The 21,433-nt window shown below is 37.7% G+C and overlaps 1 protein-coding gene across 1 annotated transcript in view; it reads right to left on the bottom strand.

Moving 5' to 3' along the window:
- p3h2 (prolyl 3-hydroxylase 2) overlaps positions 1-14,591 on the bottom strand; it is a 54,583-nt gene extending 39,992 nt beyond the window's left edge. The window contains exon 1 of the mRNA XM_066709190.1: positions 14,040-14,591. Coding sequence (XP_066565287.1) covers positions 14,040-14,495 — 456 coding nt within the window. The 5' untranslated portion in view covers positions 14,496-14,591. The remainder of the gene's footprint in view (positions 1-14,039) is intronic.
- Positions 14,592-21,433: the final 6,842 nt, after the last annotated feature.

Genomic DNA, 21,433 nt, shown 5'->3' on the forward strand with positions numbered 1-21,433 from the left:
ACATTAAGCATACTGTATCCAAACTATGTGTAAAATATATATATTTGTAAATGATCTTTATTTTATAAAAGCAATCCAGTTTTATCCATCTGGTACCATGGCTGGTTTATATTCTCACCATCAATTGACCACACACTCGCTCCTCCAGCAGAAAAAGACAATTAAACCCAAAGAGCTGACTGAAAAACGTCCATTTGCCTGGATGAGCTCCCGTGCTTCCTCATCTGTGGAATTGGCTGAAAACACGTTTTAGAAAATGCTGGAAATGCCATTAGTTTTACAGCTGTGAAATAACATCTCAGCAATGTGCTGATAAAAAATGGGGAAAAACTCTGACAATAAACAGACTAGGAAAAGATAAGAAAAGAGCTGGGTTTCCCAGCAACTCAAGGGGGTGGTGGGGAGAGGTGCAGGGAGAACATAATGAATCTGCTAGGCTCAACTCTTAATTTACACACAAAGAATAGTGTTAAGGCTGACAGACTTATAAACAGTATGTATACAGTTCAACAGGAGGGATTATTCTAAGTATAACTAATTAAAGAGGAGCTGACATGTAACAAAACTGAACCTGTTTGCAGCTTTCACTTACTTTCGCCCAGGGTTTAATGCACTGGCAATAGGCTTGTCAAAGCAAGCTTCAGTTATAACATAATATATGCCTTTCAGTATGTGGCCTTGGGACATGAAAGCATGTTTGTTTTTATGAACTTGTAATTTTCAAGCTAATGCCAGCTGTAAGCGCTTAAGCAAGGACAACGAAAATCAACATTCATAATAATCATAAAGTGTTTAGCAGTCATGTTTTCTTTTTAATTAATTAGGCTAAGGATCAAAACTGCTTCTAACTCCCATAAAATATGCAGAGGTTCTCTTTTTACATTATGTTACAGAATCACTTCAAAAGCACAGAAATCACAGAGTCTGCTCACCAGAATGAGCGGTCTTCCACGTGAAGTGCTTATACTTGGAAAACATTTCTTTCTAGAAGGTTCCTTCAGAAGTCTACACTCCACCATCTCCTCAAAATCCTCTTTTGTGGTTTTGCTCTACAGGCTGTTCATACCAACATCCACACCCCAACCACCACAACATAACAATTTAATGCAAACTATACTATTTTTACATCTGTTTTTAAGGAACAAAGTCATTCTAAAGCAATATCAATATTGAGCCCGTCCCTAAAAGGAAATAAAGGGAGCAAAGTAACACTTACACCTAAAACAGATGACTAAAAGGAAAGATCATGTGCAGTCTCAAAGTGTTTCCCAGGCTGCTTTAGGATTTAAAAAAGGATATGACATGATGGATACAATAATGTCTAGAGAGACACATCTAGGGTGGGTGTGGGGGGAAATATTAAGATATGGAAAATGTGAGAAAGTTAAAATTAATAATGCTAAGTAGATCCCCCACAAAGTCCAGGAGAGAACATCAGGAACAATTCTCATTTTCCCAGCTGCTTACTATAGATATGACAGTATGCTGGCTTTCTTGTCTTTATAGCTGTAACACTCCAGCAGCGCCGTGGTCATTAAAGTTCATGGGCTCCGTTGTGCGGTGACTAAGACTTTCTATTGTGGGTTTACCTAAACCTAGGGGGGCACCCATTCCCCAGATCATATCACTGAAACAGTAGCTTGAACAGAAAACAGAGTGATGTCAACGTCCCTTAACACTGCTTGATGACCGCAGAGTTCTTGTGGAATGGGTCAAAATTGAGTAATTGATGTATGCACTCAAATACAAACAATATGAATTCCCAATCACATCAGTAGTGGGTGAGGCAATTTTTTGGCTGCAATGGCATACAAGCTTCCGGATCAGGCTGCCAAAAACAACTAGCAAAAAAGTAATTTTCTTAGCGCTGACACATACATTTTCTTCCCCCCCCAAACACAAGACTTTAATTTCTGATTCAATAAACTAGAAATGTGAAACAATTAGGCTACCTGAAGCAGTTCAGTAAACATATATACATATATATATATGTTGTCGGATATATAGAAAAACAACCGTCTACAAAATAATGTATGGCCGTATTTAAAATTCATGGATTCTGCAGATGTGGAAACGATGCATAACAGAAATAGAGAGCTGGTGGTGGTGCTCTGAACCTTTAGAGATTGTTTTGATTGAATTGACTGGCTTAGACTGGGGGAGTTATATCCTGAAGGTCTTTGGTTCTGAATGTAGATTTCTCCATTCAGAACCTCTCTGTACATCAAATGTTGGCCGCCTATTCCGAAGCTGCTAAATGTCCCCATCACTGCCTGTTAAAATTCTTTCGCAGTGAAAAGACGGCTGCAGTTGCCACATTTTCACTGGACTTCACCCCAGTCGGCCCACAGCTTCCACCAGTATTTGTTTCTGTTTCTCCTTTGCTCGGCAACCATGATGTCGATAGGTGATGGAAGGGAATGTTCAAATCCAACTATAATTAAGTGGATTCAGCAGGTTCACCAAGTGTTTTCCAGTTGAAAAGCTACAAACACAGTACTGAAGAAAATCCATACCTAAACTACCATGCAGCAGTCATCATGTCAGCATCTGGAATGGTAATTAAACAACACTGACAACTTTCATCAGTTTTTCATGCATGTATGAGAATTTATGGGGCATCTGAATATTTTTGAGTGTGAATGAATAAATAAATAAATAAATAATAAAAATCCTAACAAAAACTAATATGGTTTTTGAGAGTTTTTAGAGGAGCAACCACAAACTCGCTCTAAAACAAAATAGATAAAGTCTAAATCTTGCCTGACTATCTCACCAGAGAAACATTGTGTTAATGTGAGGCAGGGGTTGCCCAGCACAAGGACATGGTCTAACTAAGCGTTAGTCACTTGGGTTATCTGTGTACATTATCCAACTACTGCATAGTACCGCAATCTGAAATGTTACAATCAGCAAAATAACTCTGGCATCAAAATAATAAAAGAAATTCAATGCACTGCCTTCATACAGAAAGCTGCAAAACTGTACATTCTTATTAAGAACGAACATAGGTCAGAGAAATTTGGCCTTGAACAGAGACAGATGTGCAAAAGCTGTTATTTTTCAGATCAAATAACCTTAAATCAAGAATGTTTCAGTCTGCTTTTTGCAGATTAAACAATCCGCATCTGGATGTTTAAATCCCAGCTATATCAAATCATGCATTTAACACCTCTCCAAAAAAGAAATCATAACAGAGATGAACTAGGAGCTTTTCCAACAACAACAAGTATAAAAGCAATGTAGCGAGAACATATTAGTTAGAATAATTCAAATTTAGTAGCTTAAACTCCAGAGCATGTATACACGAATGTGACTGTAAACAAGACCACTTGTTTACCTAATGTGTTGGCTCCCACAGATTCTAGTGTGTATTCACACATGGTGGTGTTTAGCACAGAGGGGTAATTACACAGGGAAGTTACTAGCTACAGTAAACTGAATAGATGTGCAATAATTACAAGCAACCTATAGCCCAAATGCCACAAAAGGTATGTGAAACTTAAAGCCCATTCCACATAAGGGAGATTTCATTGAAGTAGCAGTTGTTTCTAATTCTTTTATTTTTACTAGAGAAACATTTCTTTCTAGCACAGTCAACTTTTATAAATGTGTAGAAGATGGATTACTGAACTTGATGCCTGTGAAATCGACCTGATGTCTGCTTCATGAGTTTATGGCAGTGTTAGCTTGGGCTTTTTTAACATCTGTCAACTGTTTCAATATTAACTTTGACAGAGTACTACTGATGACCCTCTACACATCCCTGCATCTATTCTCTATATATACGACCCGATACATTAACATCTTCTTTCCATAATCTATCTGAGAAACAAAACCCCAGATCTTTTAGCAATGAAACTGCAATGTAGATCTCCTGGGAGTTGTACAACAGTAGACATAGAATCTTAATGAGGCTGGAATATTCACAGCAGAGCAACAGCTCGGAATGACTGTGATTTCATTGTGAACACCTTCAGCTTTGGCAGAAAATATCAAAATTAAGCAAATTGTATTCACCCAAGGAAGAGACCCCATATCACTACTGAATTCCAAAAGGGAAGGAGCGGAAATCATCTTACTGTGTGTTTGTGCACTTCCTGTCACTGCACAAGAGGTGACCGTATTTCTTTGAGGAATTTGTGAAGTTTTAAAGACCCCCTGCTTTATTTAAAATGGAAGTTAATCTTGGCATTACGTCAGAATGAAATCCTGTTTACATAAGGGTCGTAAAACAAATAGATTAAGGGCATCTTAAGAGTTCAGTAAATAAGGCTGATTTAGTACAGGCAGCAGTTGTAAAATGAGCTTTAAAAATATATGTATTAAAGCACATATATATCCTGGAATTAACAGGCATCATCAATCACAAGGTTTTAAGCTCCGCCGTTCGGGTTTCAGGGTCGTGTCTCTGTTTAAATGGAACCTCGAAGTCTCAGGAAAAAAACCTCCTCCCCATGTTTGCTCCCCCCTCCCCCTGCCCTCCAGATTTCCAAACCCAGGATGAAACAAACAGGCAGCTGCACTCGGCAGTAGTAGAAACGGGTCCTCACCACGCAGAAAGGAAACAACCGTCTGCTCAGGAGGTCTGACTTCAAGACACATATTTATTTAACCATGTAACCATACTTTCCAAATACACACATCATCTCCCCATTAAGGGTGCTAAGCAGCTGCAGTGAATTAGAGGCTAAACAGAGATGACACCGCCTGCCTGCAGCTATATCCCCCTAAAATGGGATCTTATCACATATCATAGGGTTTAAAGGAACTGTTGTAGCCTAACACAATAGGGAAATGTCTTTTGTCTGTTACTCCTAGGAGCCGATACTCATTTAAGGGTCAATTATCAGGTTTCTGAAAATTATAGCCTTTTACATCACCAGGTTTTGTTATGAAGGGCACTTATTTTCACAGTACACACCCTGACACATTCTTCGACTTGTATCACTGTCCTCGGTTTCATGTTGTCAGCTTGTATTTGTGCAGGATTCTGTGATAAGGCTACCAACAATTGACATTTCTGCTGCTGCGGTGATGTCTGACAGACAGCAGCTTCATGGACAGACCAATGTCTGAATATAAGCTGCTCCTGAAAGCGACTGTGGTGGATTATTAACTTCAATGACCTTTGACCCATGTAGCAAATGACCCAAAGAGGACAGCATGTGGCCTTACAAGTTAATCGCTATGCCTAACCTGAAGTCTAGATAGAAAACAATCACACATACTGAAATCATTTCTAAATGCGGAAGAGAAGGGCAGAGACATTGTGTTGATTCTGAAGGCTCCGTTTACAACAAGGCACAGATGTGTAACCATGTGGGGATATTGGGGAATGCTCTCACAAGAGGTAGAAAGATGAATGATGTCTCTCAGCAAAAGAACGTTGACTGACAAAGGCATCATCAGCTCACATGCTTGCATCCGTTATTCTTATCATTCCCCAAAAGCCTCTTTGACACAATACAGCTTGCATTAGGCTTTTGTACCTGCAAGCCAAAGACATTTCAGAATAATAGGCTTCTTTATGAACAGTTGACTTGTCCTGGCAATTCAGGGAAACACTTGAGACGTATAGGCGACAGCTGAAAGATCATTTTGAAGATATGGAGACAATGAATTCAACCCGAGTATTGTTCAGTGTCCAAGAGAAAATATGTTTTGTGCAAGTCAGGACTGTGGTGTTAGATTGTGACAACACTACTACAGGACTTAAATCTTAAATAATGCAAAATGTAAACTTGAATAAAATAAAATAATCCACTGATAAAATATTCATTGACTCATTATATGGAGTTATTAAGTTTCAAGACTTAAAATTTAAGCAGCTAGGCTTCACTTATTATTGCCATTAATAATAATTTACAGAAAATGAGTAAAATTTGAAACAGATGTCTAGATAGTGAAAAGTCTTTGTTAGGTTATTCCAAGGTCAGTGGTAAGACTGTCCCCAATCTATGCCTGAAATTAGTACATATTCCAGTGTATTCCATTGAGATGTATTACCTGGCACAAGAGTAGAAGGAAATGTGATAATAAGATTAATCATTTAGATCCTCATATTGCATAAACAAAATATTTAAGGCTATTGGCAAAGAAATCACTGGATTTTTGCACCAATAAATCAGTAGAAAAAGCCCATGTTCAAAGTGTACTTTCATGCCAACCAAAATTCAGATGCTATAAGTCTGGCCTCTGCATCATACAACCAAATTAAAGTGGGCACGATGATGAACTTTCACAGAAAATCACAATAACCTGAATCTGCTTTTACAGAAACAGTGTGCCAATTGTAATGCCCTACTGACTACATTTATGAGATATTGACACAGCCCAAGTTGAGCAACTCACTTTTGCACTCACAGGTTTTGAAAGTCTTGATTGGAGGTCAAAAGAAATAACTGAATACACAGACAATATGAGATTTACCTTCTTTGCAATGTAAGCACTTGTCATTGGTAAAAGGAAAAAAAATAATTGCAGACAAGGCAAGCACTTAAAATTATTACAAAGCAAAATTGGATGTGACCAGTACTGGGTATTGGAATCACACGCCTGAGGTAATTCCCCGTTTGCAAAATCACTGCCAGCCCACTCACTTGGCTGAGGGGAATGACAGCCTGGCATAGGACCCCTGCCCCCCGCCACTGGGGAATGAGTCAAGGAGCTGCTGCAGAGGCGGTGACTGAGGTAGAGATGGGATGCGAAACAACGAATGCTAGGGGTGTGCGTTAGAAAGCAGATATTTATAGCTAAACACTATAAATACATGGAATTGGGGTTGTTCACTGCCAAAATGTCATCATAAAATCCTTTTATTTCCACCAATATACGTGTAGCTCTGTGCATTCATGACATCTTGAATGTAAGTGCACTGAACTTTAATAACATAGCCCTGAAGTAAATAAAGACAGAAAAGAAACCACAAGTATGTTAGTTAGACACCTAAAGCTAAATTATGTGGCGACTGTATTTCCGAGAACCCCAGCACTTGTTCTTTAGGTTACGACCTGTGCACAAACTCTCCCACATTAAAGCAGAAATAAACACACATGGTTTCTAAGCTGGTAGCTTCATGACAGATGAGTGTTATTTCTCAGTGGGCGAACAAGGAGACTCGCTTTCTTTTGAACTAGGGAGATTGGCCAGTGTGGACATGTTCTAAAGGTGTTGCTCCGTAGTCTTGGTTTTGATCTCAGGCTTCTTGCTGTCTTGAATCAGCTCTAGTGATCAGAGCAAAAGTCAACAATGTTTGTCTGCATCAACCTCTGAAATGTGGACTTAACAGGAAAGAGTTAACTTGTTGAATGGGATTTTCTGGTGGTGAGGAAGCATTATCAGCATGCCACAAAACTACAATTTAGTCTGAAATATATGAATGTCCCTGACATAGTTGATTAAATAGGAATTTGATTGTAAGGAATAGATTATAAACGGTACTTGTTGTAGACTACATCTTCGATCCAAGAAAGAAAGTTGAAATAAATGAAATCGTTTTTTTTAATTCTGATGTTTAGGCCTTTTAGATGTTTGTATCAATCCTACTATAGTAGGACAACATGTCACCCTTCATAATAATGAAGTTCAACTGCTATGTAATGCAATATAAAAGTAACCTTCTCTAAAATAGTTTAAAATCATATTATTTTCTCAGAGATTACATTGTAAAAGGGAACTAACTTAGTACAGACTGGTAACAATTCAGCAAGAATGCGATTAAATCAGAAACGGCCCACTGGGACGATGTATGTTTCCAATCAAAAGGGGAGAGACACAGGCGCTGATGGCCCCCCTGTAGCTGTAAATCTACAGATCAAGATTGTGGGCTAGAAAACGTCTTAAAAGTCATTTCTTATATCCAGAGTCAAACTATTCCTCGGCAGAGTGACAATGTGTATGTCTTCTCATTTAAAAAGATGGCCAGGGCTGATGCAAACAAAAACACAACACTTATTTCCCATGCACAGGGACTTAGGCCTACCCAAAGATGAGTTATTCAATTAAACCACAAGAGAGACAGCTGATCGCATATTTTTATGTCCAGGATTTGAAACCGTACACTTCTTCCCGTCTCCCACCAAGAACAATAATATAATATTTCTGGATCGGACTTCCTGTACATACTTCAGCAACACAAACTATGACGCAGATTGGAGCAGACTCGGCGACAAGCAGTGTGTGGAACTGCTGTTATAATTAGAAAACATAACAGGACCAAACAATCCAGATAAGTGAATCGGACTGAATTGCTGAAACCAGTGTGCAAGATATCACGTAATGCATATGGTGGTTCAGCGCACAGCTACACCACAGTGCAGGTGTTGTGCTCCTACAGAAGCATGCCTACTACAGAGAGAATGAATGGGAGCCCAACTCCACACCCCCTGTTCATCCCCCAGGTGTGCTCTTTGTTTGTATTCAAGAACAGGAACCCATTTCAGTCTGGCTCGGTAAAGCACTTGCACAAACGCCAGTCAACAGTTTGTAATGAAGCAGCTGTGAAGGTAATAAACATCCCTGCTGGAACAGACTTCCCCCCCACTTGACTGGACACAATAGTGGAACATTTTTATTTTATTACATATCGTATCTTTTTATCATTTTTTGTATGTACTTTTTTTTTATTATTATTATTATTCAAATTCCATCTAGATTGGAACTGGTTTAATCAAATTGTAACCAGGTGTATAAAGAACACCTTCTTCTACGATCCATGATCACAAATAGAATTTTGCCGATAAATAATGTTGACCAGTGCGGGTATAGCCTGCTCCTTTGGAAATATTCAAAACGGAGCAGTCACAATGTCTCCATCAGTCGACTGCATCTTCAAACAGACTGAGGGTTAACTATTTTGTGTGTAAACGTACTACTATTGAAAATTGAAAAGAAAAAAAGATACAATTAATTCTAAAGAACCACACTCATTACGCAAACTGGGACATCCAAGTGCTGTTCCAACTCTCAGCAGACGGTCGTTTGTCAAAAAATAAAACAGATGCTCACTTGGCAGCTGCCGTTTTTTCCACTAAAACTGTATGCTGCCAAATATACCCAGGAGTCTGTTTCTTTACTAGCTAATACCAGGGCCGACTAAGATTTTGAAAACTGTCTGGAGAAGGAAAATAGCTTACTTGGAACTATTGTTTAGGTGATTTATATAGATGCAATCTCTATATTGTTAAGTTGCAAAGAGGTTGCAAATGTATCTATTTCCAGCAGTTTTTAGGTAAACAGATACGGAAACTTGATAAAGTGACATTTTAAACCTAAGTTTAATTATAAATCTAAAATACTTCCTTGTCCAATATATATTGAAATATCTCTCAATATACAGCCCTGTTATTTGTTTTCAGTTGTGACAAGGGAAAATTACCAAAAACAACATTTTGAGAGCTGAAGCTAGAATGTAGCCATACCATGTTTTTTTGAGTCTGGTTACTTTTCGCTCGCTGTACAGACACTTTATATATTTTTAAATGTCAACAACCAATTCAGATAGAAACACCTTCACATTCCTGCTGTGCTGTTATCCGTTCAAACTCAGTCATGCAGAAATACAGTATAAAGGGACATTACCATATTGTCTGGATGAACTAAAAAAGACATTTACCTTAGCCCAAAGTCAACAAATACAATCTTGAATATCTTTTTAAATTATTCTAGAGGAAAAAAAATACATACACCACTTGAAGGGATTGGATGTGAAGGAGAATTGCAGACATTCATATTGCAAAAGCAAAGAAAAGAAAAAAGAAAATCAGAATAAGTCATTTAAGACATTCTTGTAATCAAAATTGAGCATTACTACCAATGACAAGAACTAACAATTAGTATACAAAATTTAATTTAAAAAAATGTAATAAAAAATATTTTCCAATCTGACCCAGCATTCAACATTCCAGTGAATGACAGAGGAATATAAAAATGGAAACAGACATCTCAGTTGACTGCAGTCCATTAAAGCAGGCTAATTGCATCAGGCCAATAGACAGATGGTGCCATTCTGTCAATTATTACTGGAAACTGCACATCTCAAGAATGTGAATAAAAATCTTCCACTGGAAATTATTTTAAGCTGGCAACTCTGGTCAGCATGAGCTATTTAATGCACGCCTCATCACTAACTTTTGCTAGTCCCAGGGATTGTTTGGTATAAATCCAAATATTATTTGCATAAGAAACTCAGATGGAAAACCTGTTAAACACCAAATTAACAAGCACATCAATAAACAAATAATGAATTAGTGTCATATAAGATAAGAATAATAATGATAAATTGTATTATTATTTATTATTTAAGTTTAAAGCAGAGCATATCTAGCAAATTGTTGTAGATCATAGTAATTATGAAAATAAAACTAAACAAATGATGGATTATGGAATGCAACAGCCTTTCAATGATTTCATAATGTAAACATTTTTTTCTGTCCATTTACTGACATTTATCAAAGGACAAGGATGAGGCATAGTTAAACTTTGAAGTAAATCTACTTGATCATTCAGATCATAAGCATGTTTTTATTTTTGAGGTGGGGGGAGTCCTGTAAATAAAAATGTTTAATTGTACAGGTTCAGACATCATCAACTAGCCTATCACTTCCAGGACCCCGGCACTGTGATCAGCTGATCCTTGCTGATGCTGTTTCTCAGAATGGGCTGATCATTGAGCTGCTTTGATCCTGCTGTGGTTTGGCTGTGGAGCCAGTAAAGGCCATCAGAAAACACAGTAATGTAATGGAGGCTACCTGGGTCCAATCCAATTGCTGCACAATACCAGTCTTTTACATCCACATAAAGTGCTTTTCTAAAGGAGAGCAAACAAGCCACAACAGGAAAGCAAAATATTTACCTAAATAAATGACAGGCAAATTTAGGCTATATGTACCAACTCAGCTCTCAAAACAGTTAGAGCCTGTAGGTTTTGCTACCAAGCCAAAGCTCTGCATTGTGCTCAGGAGGGTGGAAGGCTGGCGTTCAGTGGAATGTTAAATAGTAGAGGAATGTTATTTATTTTTACAAAAAGTACATGCCTGACGGCTGCAATTTATTTTCACATTCTGGACAAGTTTCAGAATACTATTGATTTCACAATTAATAATTATATTTTGATTGGGACCACAACACAGGCAATACCAAATGTTTATGCTTTGATTCCATACACAAATTGCCAAGAAACTGTCAGTAGAGATACTAATGGTTTTAGAAGTACTTCAAAATAGGCAGGTAGACAGTTTTGACACTTCCACGAATTAGGCAATCACCAGCTTGACACCAGCAATACTAGGCCCGTACTGGCAGTCACCATATTTGCATACCCTTTGAGGATATTGATTTATAATGATAATTGTGGGTGAGTAATCTTGGTTTAATTTCACCAACTCTCCTTTTCTCAATGTTTAGGCATGTAAACCTAAATCACTTTCAAAGGCAAACTTAGTAGCAAGGAAATGTCTTAACTGGTTGACTCCAATGGTGCTGTATTAGGAGTGATCTCAGGGCAAAACTACCTTAGCCTACAGGGACTTTTCTTTAATGATACACCTCTGTTGACTTACACAATGAGTCAGAGAAAACTATACAGCTCTAGTTTGTTTCGTCTTGCTGGAAAAATACTAAATGGCCATGCATGAGCATAATGAAAACAAGGCCATAAAGTATTCCCAAGAAAGTCAAGGCAAGTACGCAAGGGAGAAAAATCAAAGAACAACATGAACCAAAACAGTAATGGGAGGTAGAATAGAGTTCTATTGATTTCCAGATGTTCACTTGATGTTCACTCTGCTTTAAGAGCAGAATACACTCTTTTTCTGAGCACACCATGAAAGACAGCACACAACTCCCTCTCTTGGATTTCCCCAAAGTATATTAGATGCTACAGTTATTAGGGTTGACAACCGGCCTGACCCTGTAATTCTGAATCGATTTTAGACAATTCAGGTTTGTTTTGAATATCTTATACCACAAAATCCTTTTATTTTTTTTTATTTTTTTTTTAAACATTTAATAAATTAGAAGTCAGCTTTATGAAATAACTTTGCTTGCTTTGCTCCTTCACTGTCCCTGCTGTCTCAGTTCGACAGAGTTTGGGATGGGTTCACGAAAATGATGACAGTAATGTAAGCAACACTATATTTTAGGCAAGCTTTAATACTCACAGAATGGATTGATGGTTTTCAGTTTAGGGGTGTAGGCGTATATGAATATCTACAACTCAAACTGTGCTTTTATTTTGGCCCTTTGCCAGATAGAGTTTATCGGTGGGGGGAAAACTGCAGGAATTTCCCTAAAAAAACATCTGTTGGACACACTGAATCATAAGTGATTGCTATGATGAAGCAGGGAGGAATGTTGTTCATTCACCCATTCAGTCTTTAGTTTTTCTTTACGTTCCAAAATTTCACCACTAGATCCCCAACATCATCAAGCTCCGATTCATGTAACAAAAAATAAGTCTCTATCCTATTGCCATCACTCTACAGTACAAAATATATAGTGTGGGATATTTAAATGCAGGGAGTCTGTCGGACAATACTCATAGAAAACTTCTCTATTAGGTTGTGCTATGGGGAATTTGCATGCGTCCTACTTGAACAACATTTTTATAGTGGACTGACCACCAAGTTCCAGCATTTTCTACTGATATATATACCTTGTAAAAACTATACTGGTATTCTTGTTTCATGTCATAAACGGTTCGTTAGGTTGAGAGAAGAGAAGAAGAAGAAGGAAAACAAATGTTTTCTGGGATGACCTTTGTGTAAGACATATCAAGGTTTTGTAAATGACACATTGCAGTACCGCAGGCATGCAGAATTCACCTTTTTCTGTGTTTGGCACTCTGTAGCCAGGCACCTTACACAACCAAGAATAGAGGAAAATGTTTCATTGATGAAGAAGCTGGCAGGCAAATCCAAGCCTATTAAGTTATCTGCCAAGGCTTGGCACATTCGAGAGAACCCCTGCCATTACAAGCAAACATCAAATACCTGGCCTTGAACACAAGGAAGGCAACCCTCTAGATGTTGAGCATACGGGATGGTTTATCCCGAGAGTAGTAATTCAGACTGCCAGTAAGGGGATAAAAGGGGGTTGAAAAGTCACATTATATTTGAGACCTTACTACCAGCATTAAGAAGAAATTGTGTTGTTACCTAATGTCAGAAGTGTGGTTAAATCACTTCCTTAATCTATCCTTCACCGAGATCCAGGTGTAGCTCGTGCAAGAACTTGTGAAGTTGTTCAGTGGCAAAAATAGGGATAGTTACTTTTCTGACAGTGACTACTTGATGTCCAAATACTGCAATGACAGTGACACGTCTTCACATCACACAGGTTGCACAGACTGGACCAGGGCCAAGCAACCGACACAGTGGGGGCTGTTTAAATATTAACACGGCTTAGAGACCTCTGAGAACAGGGTCACACACAACAAAGAACTGACACAAGCCCATCTGGCATAAAACGGCTAAAAACACAGACACACTTCCTGTTCAGATCCAAAAATCCATTCTCTCCAAACCACTGGGCAAAATAAAAGCATTTCCAATTTGCTTGAGCAAACACGTGTGCATGTGAAACTAATGAGTGGTGTGTTTGCTATTAACTTCACAGCCTCATATTGGCATCTTACAACACATATAGTAGATGTAAGAAAATACATTTTAAAAAGAACATCAAAGTTAGTAATGATTTAGAAATGATAAACTGAGGTTCAATGGGAGAGGGAGGAAAAAAAAAAAACAATGATGAACACAAAACTTACTTTTTAGAATCAGTGTTGCATATTGTCTTAGCATCTAAAAAAATGTAGTTCAAAGACCTGCTCATTCAAACCGAGAAACTGAAACCCTAAATGTGCTGGATTTTGATCACTCTTGTTTTTGCAAAGGCATGTAGAGTGGCCGGCCAAAACACATGAACTAGAGCAGGTGTGGATGTGGGACACTGAGCAATGCTGCTGCCCTGGTGCACACAGTCGCAGCATCCTTTCATCCTGGATGTCCCCTATACCGAGCTGTGTGCAGCCCCCTTACCTTGTAGTAAGCCAGCTGCAGAAAGTTGTAGGGGATCCTCCGCTGGAAGTCCTGAATGACATCATCGCTGACTCGGTGCATGGACTGCGAGCCCACTTTCTTCTCCATGCACTCATTCAAACAAGAAGCCCTCTTGAGCACGGCCTCGAAGAAGTGCAGGTCCGCCTGGGCTGCATCAAAGGGATGCTGATCCCTGCACTTGAGCCGGCATCGCACTTTGGTCTGGCGGAGCTCAGAGCAGCTGCTGAGCGCTTCCTCCATGTAGTAGACCACACGTTCATAGTCCGTCCTGTAGAAGGCTTCCACCCCGCTCTCATACAGCAGGTCGAAGGGCTCTAGAGAGGCTGTGGCAGAGGTCCACCACAGCAGCACTGCTATCCCTGGGAAAACCGCGTTTAAATCCATCTTGTGTCGCTGTGGCAGCCTTGCAGTTGTGCTCGCAGTCCCTTCCAGCATGAGATCCCTATAAGCCCCGTGTGGTGAAGCACGCCAGGATGATTAGCGGAGTCCAGAGAAGAGGATGGGAGTCAATTGAGGGAAAAAGCGTGAAACTCTAGACGGGAGCGTTCGCTACTGCGGGTTCTTAAAGGGGTAGCCGTGACGATTGAGTGACATTTTGAAGTGGGGGGAAAAAACAACTCTCCTTTAAGCGTGCTCTAGATTACGTATAGGTCATCTAAAGTACGGCACATTTAAGAATAATAACTCTATACTTAGTAATATACTAATAGTGTGCTTTCCTACGCTTTCATTTTCCTAAAGGACATTTATTCCATTTATTTGTAATTAGAATGTGTATAGTTTGGAATTCATTAACATTAACACTGATTTCAAACCATGAAAGGATGTCAGCAAAAGAGTGATACAGATGTGCAATCTGTAACCTAGGGTATTATACATATATTACAAATGTTATATGTATACAACCAACTATATGTGTGGCTGTTTTAACCCAATAGTTGAATTGTAAGTTATTTATGGGAGCAAACCTATTAAAATGAAATTCAAAAATGTATTTGACACATTAAATGTGCAATCAAACAAGGGCATCCCTTCAACTTTCAGAAGCCAAGTTTTTCTCTACTGCCGCTATAGCTTCCAGCAACCTTTACACTGTGCTCAATTGTTTTAAATGGCTGAATGGAAAATTCCTAGGAACAATCACCACCCCCCAGATAGCGCCCCCACCCCCACTTCCTCCCAATTCTTCCCAACCAGCTGACAGCTGAGACTCCAGGTCAAACTGGGAACTGCTGTCTGCTAGCAAGGATTACCAGTCATTGAACTTTTGAGAAATGTGTATCCTTACCAAAAAATAGGAAGAAAATAATTAAATGGGAACCCCTACAGTGTGGGGAATGTGTAATAGATGAAGCTTTGGAACACATGATAATGTGGGCCAATGAGCCCTATTGCACCAGAGACCATGCTACTTTTAACACCCTGGGTAACTGCAAGCTTCGCAAAGTAAGGTTTATAAAATCAATGGATTGAAATTGGTTTTCAAACGTATTTCAATCACTCTGCCTTGTAGAAAAGTTAAAATATAAAATTTAACTTTTATAAACACATATAACTTTATTCAAAGCATGTCAACATGCTGTTAAAAAATATAATAGGTTCATCATTGTTCTCCAACCATTATTACATTTAACTGAGTTACATATATCTTACATTGTGAAACTTTTATTCGTCAGTTTAGACATACTTCATGTATCAAGGTATAAGTACAGTTAGGTCCATACATATTTGGACAGTGACACAATTGTCATCATTTTGGCTCTGTGCGCCACCACAATGGATTTGAAAGGAAACAATCAATATGTGCTTTAAGTGTAGACTTTCATCTTTAATTTGAGGGTAGTTACATCCAATTTGGGTGAATGGTGTAGGAATTGCACCCATTTTTTTTTGTGATACCTCAAATTTTAGGGGCTCAAAAGTGATTGGACAAACTAACATAATCATGAATTAAATTGTGAGTTTCAATACTGGTTGCAAATCCTTTGCAGTCAATGACTGCCTGAAGTCTGGAACCCATAGACGTCACCAGATGCTGGGTTTCTTCCCTGGTGATGCCCTGCCAGGCCTGCACTGCATTTTGCCTTCAGCAAGTTCCACATTCCACTTCTTTGCCTTAAAAATGTCTTGGGTAGCTTTCGCAGTATGCTTCGGGACATTGTCTATACGCCCCAAAAACAAGCAGGAACTAAAGACAGCTGCAGTGCAGGCCTGGCAGAGCATCACCAGGGAAGAAACCCAGCATCTGGTGATGTCTATGGGTTCCAGACTTCAGGCAGTCATTGACTGCAAAGGATTTGCAACCAGTATTGAAACTCACAATTAATTCATGATTATGTTAGTTTGTCCAATCACTTTTGAGCACCTAAAATTGGGGAGACCACATATAAAAATGGGTGTAATTCCTACACTGTTCACCCAATTTGAATGTAACTACCCTCAAATTAAAGATGAAAGTCTACACTTAAAGCAAATCTTGATTGTTTCCTTTCAAATCCATTGTGGTGGCATACAGGGCTAAATGTATGAAAATTGTGTCACTGTCGAAATATTTATGGACCTAACTTTATATCTGTCAGAAATTTTTCTCTTTCTTTACTGTGATTTTTGGAAGGAGGGTTTGGTTACTGGAATGGTTACCTTTACTTTACTGATATGAATATAATGCTTTGTCAGCAGTGCCCTTGCTGATCCTCTCCCCTATGTTCTGATGCTTGGGTTCATTACTGCCATTAAACCAATTTGAAATATTCCTTTTTGACTTGACCTATCTCATATTTGTTATGCCATTTGCAAGGCTTCTACTTGCAAAAAACAAAAGCATTCTACAATTGGCTGTGTTTGATTTCTAATGGGAAAAGTGTATTTCTAATGGAGAGAAAATAGTAATAAACAAAACAAAAATGTTACTATGCTTTTATTAGCTCGCATGTGAAAGACGTAGATGTCCATTGTGTCTGATCCCCTTCAGCAGCAGGTGGAAACAAAGTGTTTGTATAGCTTATCGGGGCGGGCAAGCCTTCAAGTGTATAAAAGTAAAACTGACTGTAATATTTATTGGCAACCAGTCAGAGCAGTAATTTAACACTTAATAACTAGGAACTCATTATGGTTGAGCAAGTAACAAGTCTTCAGACTTTGTGTGTTTTTTCATTACTTTTAACTCAAAAGTAGAGTTTTTAAGGCTAGGCTGCTACAGTTTCCTGCTCATTTTTGCTACACAAAGGACTGAGGAGGTCAAATTGTGAGGGGTTGACTTGCCTTATAGTGTAACAATACTCCCCCCCAATTATGACCCTTCTCACAGCAGGTGTGATCCTCTGGTCATAACTGCTCTTAATGGATTCCCAGGGTAGAAGAGAAACTGGCTAGGAAACAAGAACACTCATCTGGCTCCAGTCTCTGTCTTGGTTTTGTTAGGTATAAAGAAAAAGGTGCTATCAGCGTCAACAATCAACAATTTAAGGTTAACCCTTAAAAAAGTATAAATAGACTTAAATAGACTCAATCTGGACAGACATCAGAAAATAATGGAAAGTAAAAGGTTAATCAGTAAATTCCTCAAAAAGATTTATATGATGGCATGGATTCATTGTGGCATTACACATCAAAAGTGTATATAGCAGTGAATGGTTCTGTGTAGAGAACTCAAAAGGGCAGATGCTTTTTAGATATTTCATCTTGACAATGTAAAAATGAGGTCGATACAGGACAGTGCACAGACAGCACATTAGACAGAATAATGAGAGCGACAGGTGAAACCCGATGGATCAAGTTTTATTGAAGACTGGAAAAAACTAAAGAGTTCCAAGCGGAGGAATAGGGGGGAAAAATTACTTTAAAGGATTTAACTGTACAGGGTCTCTGCAAACTCCTATAAATGCCACATAAAAAAGATATATGCTTTAATTTTTCTTAATACAAATTGTATATTTCCTCTAGCATACACTAGTGCAGTGTTCACTTCTACTTTCTCAGCTTACATACTTTATTTTTCTAACTTCAAGAACTTGTTCTGAACTGTTGAGTGCACTAATAACTGCACTTATGAGGCTTTAATTGGGTGTATCAGTGTTAACTTTTAGCCATATATAGGGAGAGAATGGTATATTACTGTCAGACAGACTGAGTCTCATTTCCTTTCCAGATTTCAAATATTATAAATAATAATGATAATTTTTAAAAAGCATTAATATATACTAACATAACACTTTTATATACCTAGACACACATTGCAAAACACAATTACAAATATCAAATTTAAAGAGGTTTTAAAAAGTTTCTTATTTTATTTTATTTTTTTATGTACAGGATACAATTAAACTACCACATTTTATATATTTGTCATCGCTTTCAGACAGTTACTAGGTTAATCATACAGATTGGAAGGCAACATTTCAAATGGGAAATAATAATGTACATTAGTAATTTAATATATATATATATATATATATATATATATATATATATATATATATATATATATATATATATATATATATATATATATATATACACAAGGTTCCTCAAGAAATGTATTTGGAACTTCTCAAATAAATAAATAAATAAATAAACAAATAAATCCCCATCAAATATAGTTTCTCACTCTTAGGGATAGGCTCCCTCTAGTGTCTGAAAAAATTACTTTGATTCATAAAGTGGAGAAAGAAAACATCACCTTCTCCGGAAATGAATTGTATGTTGTTTTAGAGCAATCTTTTGTCTAATTTAGTTTACAGTTGCAGCAAATGCAGAGTTCAAAAGGGTTACAATTGCTTTTCTACTGAGTTAATCTGGTGGATGTAGTTGCATAATGGGTTTAGCTTCAAACTTTGGTGTTGGCTAGTGCTGTGGTCATGGGTGTTGTTAGGGCTAATAATGGCTTTTATTGGTATTTTATTTGTGTAATACAAAGTTTTGAATATTACTTAGTTGTTACCCTCAGTAATTGCCATCCTTGTTTTAACTGGCAGTATGGATGTTTCAAATAAAAAATGAAATCTATATAATTCATATAATGGATTTCATATGCCCCTATTAAAGATACCTTGGAATGGGTTTACAGACTGCTACAGAATATTCAGATTTTTGTATTTATATTGTGGTCCATATGCAAAACAGGATACACACATTTGATCAGGGAAATTTTGCCATCTAGTTTACATTGTTGTAACACACACACACAGCACTGAACTATTCAGTGTACTTTTTAAGATAATCTAGTATGAAGATGCTTCTCTGTGGATCAATATTTCCTGTACCATTACTTTCCTGAGAGGGCTTCAAATACCTTCAAACACAAGCATGACTTAAGGTCTTGACTTTGCTGTTTATAGTATTTTCTAAAGCTAACTGACAAGACGTTTTGGGCCACTTTGAATCAGAGTAGAGATTCAGCTGATAATATTTGCTATCAAAAAGACCCTTGACCAAACCTACGTGTAATCAAACACTACACAACAAATGCTTCCTAAGTTATCACTGGCAGTTTGTGTAAGTACATTGAAGTTTTGAATATGGTCAAGGTTGGAGAAGCTGGCATGTCTTCTCTAGTTCACCAGCAGAGAGCACTAATGACTAAGAATGTCATTTTTATGGGGCTATACGTGACAGTCCTGTATTTAAGTTTTTTTTCTTCTTTTAAACGTATTGGAGAAACAATCACTTGTGCTACTGAAATGGAATGATTGGAATAGAAGTATGGTAAAATACTGTTTTTACCATGGACTATTACCATGTATAGTATATCCAATATTAATTCTGAAGTCCCCAGAACACTCCACTGAAATTACACATCAACAAGAAATCTGGAGAATTTCTCTGTTTTTAATATTAGGAATTAACCAAAGTCACTTTTTGTATTTATTATGTGTATTATCATGATGTATTTAAACAAAATACAGAAAAAATACTACAGTAATTGATTAGTTTATATGTATTTGTCTTCACCTTATCTTTAACTAAAATGGTTGTATTATCAGCATAGGTGCACAAGGAGATAAGAAAAAAATGATGTGATGAAAAAAGTATTCCACAGCAATGGGTTTCACAGCCTGATTGCAGACAAGATGCATATATAAACCCCTTGCTCAAATCAACAAGAATTAATAGAGATCAAGGATTATCATATCACATGTAAGATTTGCAAACATAAACTTTTACTTAAAGAGCGTATGCCATGCCCTTATAATAATTTGTCACTTGTTTTGTTTCGTATTTTCCAGATTTGAGGAAGCTTTTCCTAGTGAACAGCAGACACATTCAAAGAGACTCCCACCTCAGACATGTAGCCACAGGTCAATAGATATTCTTGGAATCCATTTAATGTCGACCACACCTGCAGTTTTTATGTGCCTCGCAGCCCTGTTAGAACATGTCCTTGAAGCTGCACATTCCCTTTAGTTTGGTACCTACAGAGACCTTAGTATCAGCCTAGCATTATACAATGAATACAGTAAAAACTTTAGCACATAAGACATACCACACTGACAGTCCATTATTAACTTCCTAGAGGGCATTTATTTGTCTGTGTGTGTGTGTGTGTGTGTGTGTGTGTGATGAATATGAAAATAAATATATAGGATTTATCTTCTTTGCCCCGTTATTTAATTTGGTAGAACCATCCATTTGAATACTTGTAGTACAGGCAGTACAGTCAGTGTTGTTTATTATTTTGGAAGTGCAAGTTTTAACTTTAACACTGAGCAAAATAAATATATTAAACACCCCCCAGCATTACACATTGAATTTGTAAGAAAACATTTTAGAAATGAAAACCCATTTGTTCTCACATTACATGCTGTTTGTTGCCTGTAGTAAAATTAACACATGCTCAGCAAGTGTCTTTAATTACACAGGGGCAATCTAGACACGTATGTGCAGGACACACTATGGTGGATATGGATTCTTATTTACATGCCCTTTGGGTACAAACAGATTTAATGGGTGACAGATGACTGTGCGTGGTATTTAATGTGTTTTCTGTTTTCTTTTCGCATGGTTGACCAAGATAAGACAATTAGAGAAAGACCTAAAATGAGTCAATACTCCATCATCAAATATATCAAGTATCATAAAGGACAGTCCCTATCAAACACTCCTTGTTGGTGTGAATATATTGTATTATATCTAGGTTTGATAATTGATAATTGATAATTGATATTTAGGAGCTCAATTTGTACAGAATAAGAAACATAGAGAGCGGACCACACTGGAGAGGGACTGGTAATGAGTTATCTCAATTGCAAAGTTAGGGTGGTCAGTCGTTTCTTCATATAGGCTTTTAAAATCATTCTTATATGCAGAATGCCACACGGCCAGTGTGATATTCACTGTGAAGTTGAATCGGAAAGAAAACTATGGTTCACAGGAGG

This window comes from Amia ocellicauda, chromosome 7 (genome assembly GCF_036373705.1).
Source record: "Amia ocellicauda isolate fAmiCal2 chromosome 7, fAmiCal2.hap1, whole genome shotgun sequence".
NCBI lineage: Eukaryota > Metazoa > Chordata > Actinopteri > Amiiformes > Amiidae > Amia > Amia ocellicauda.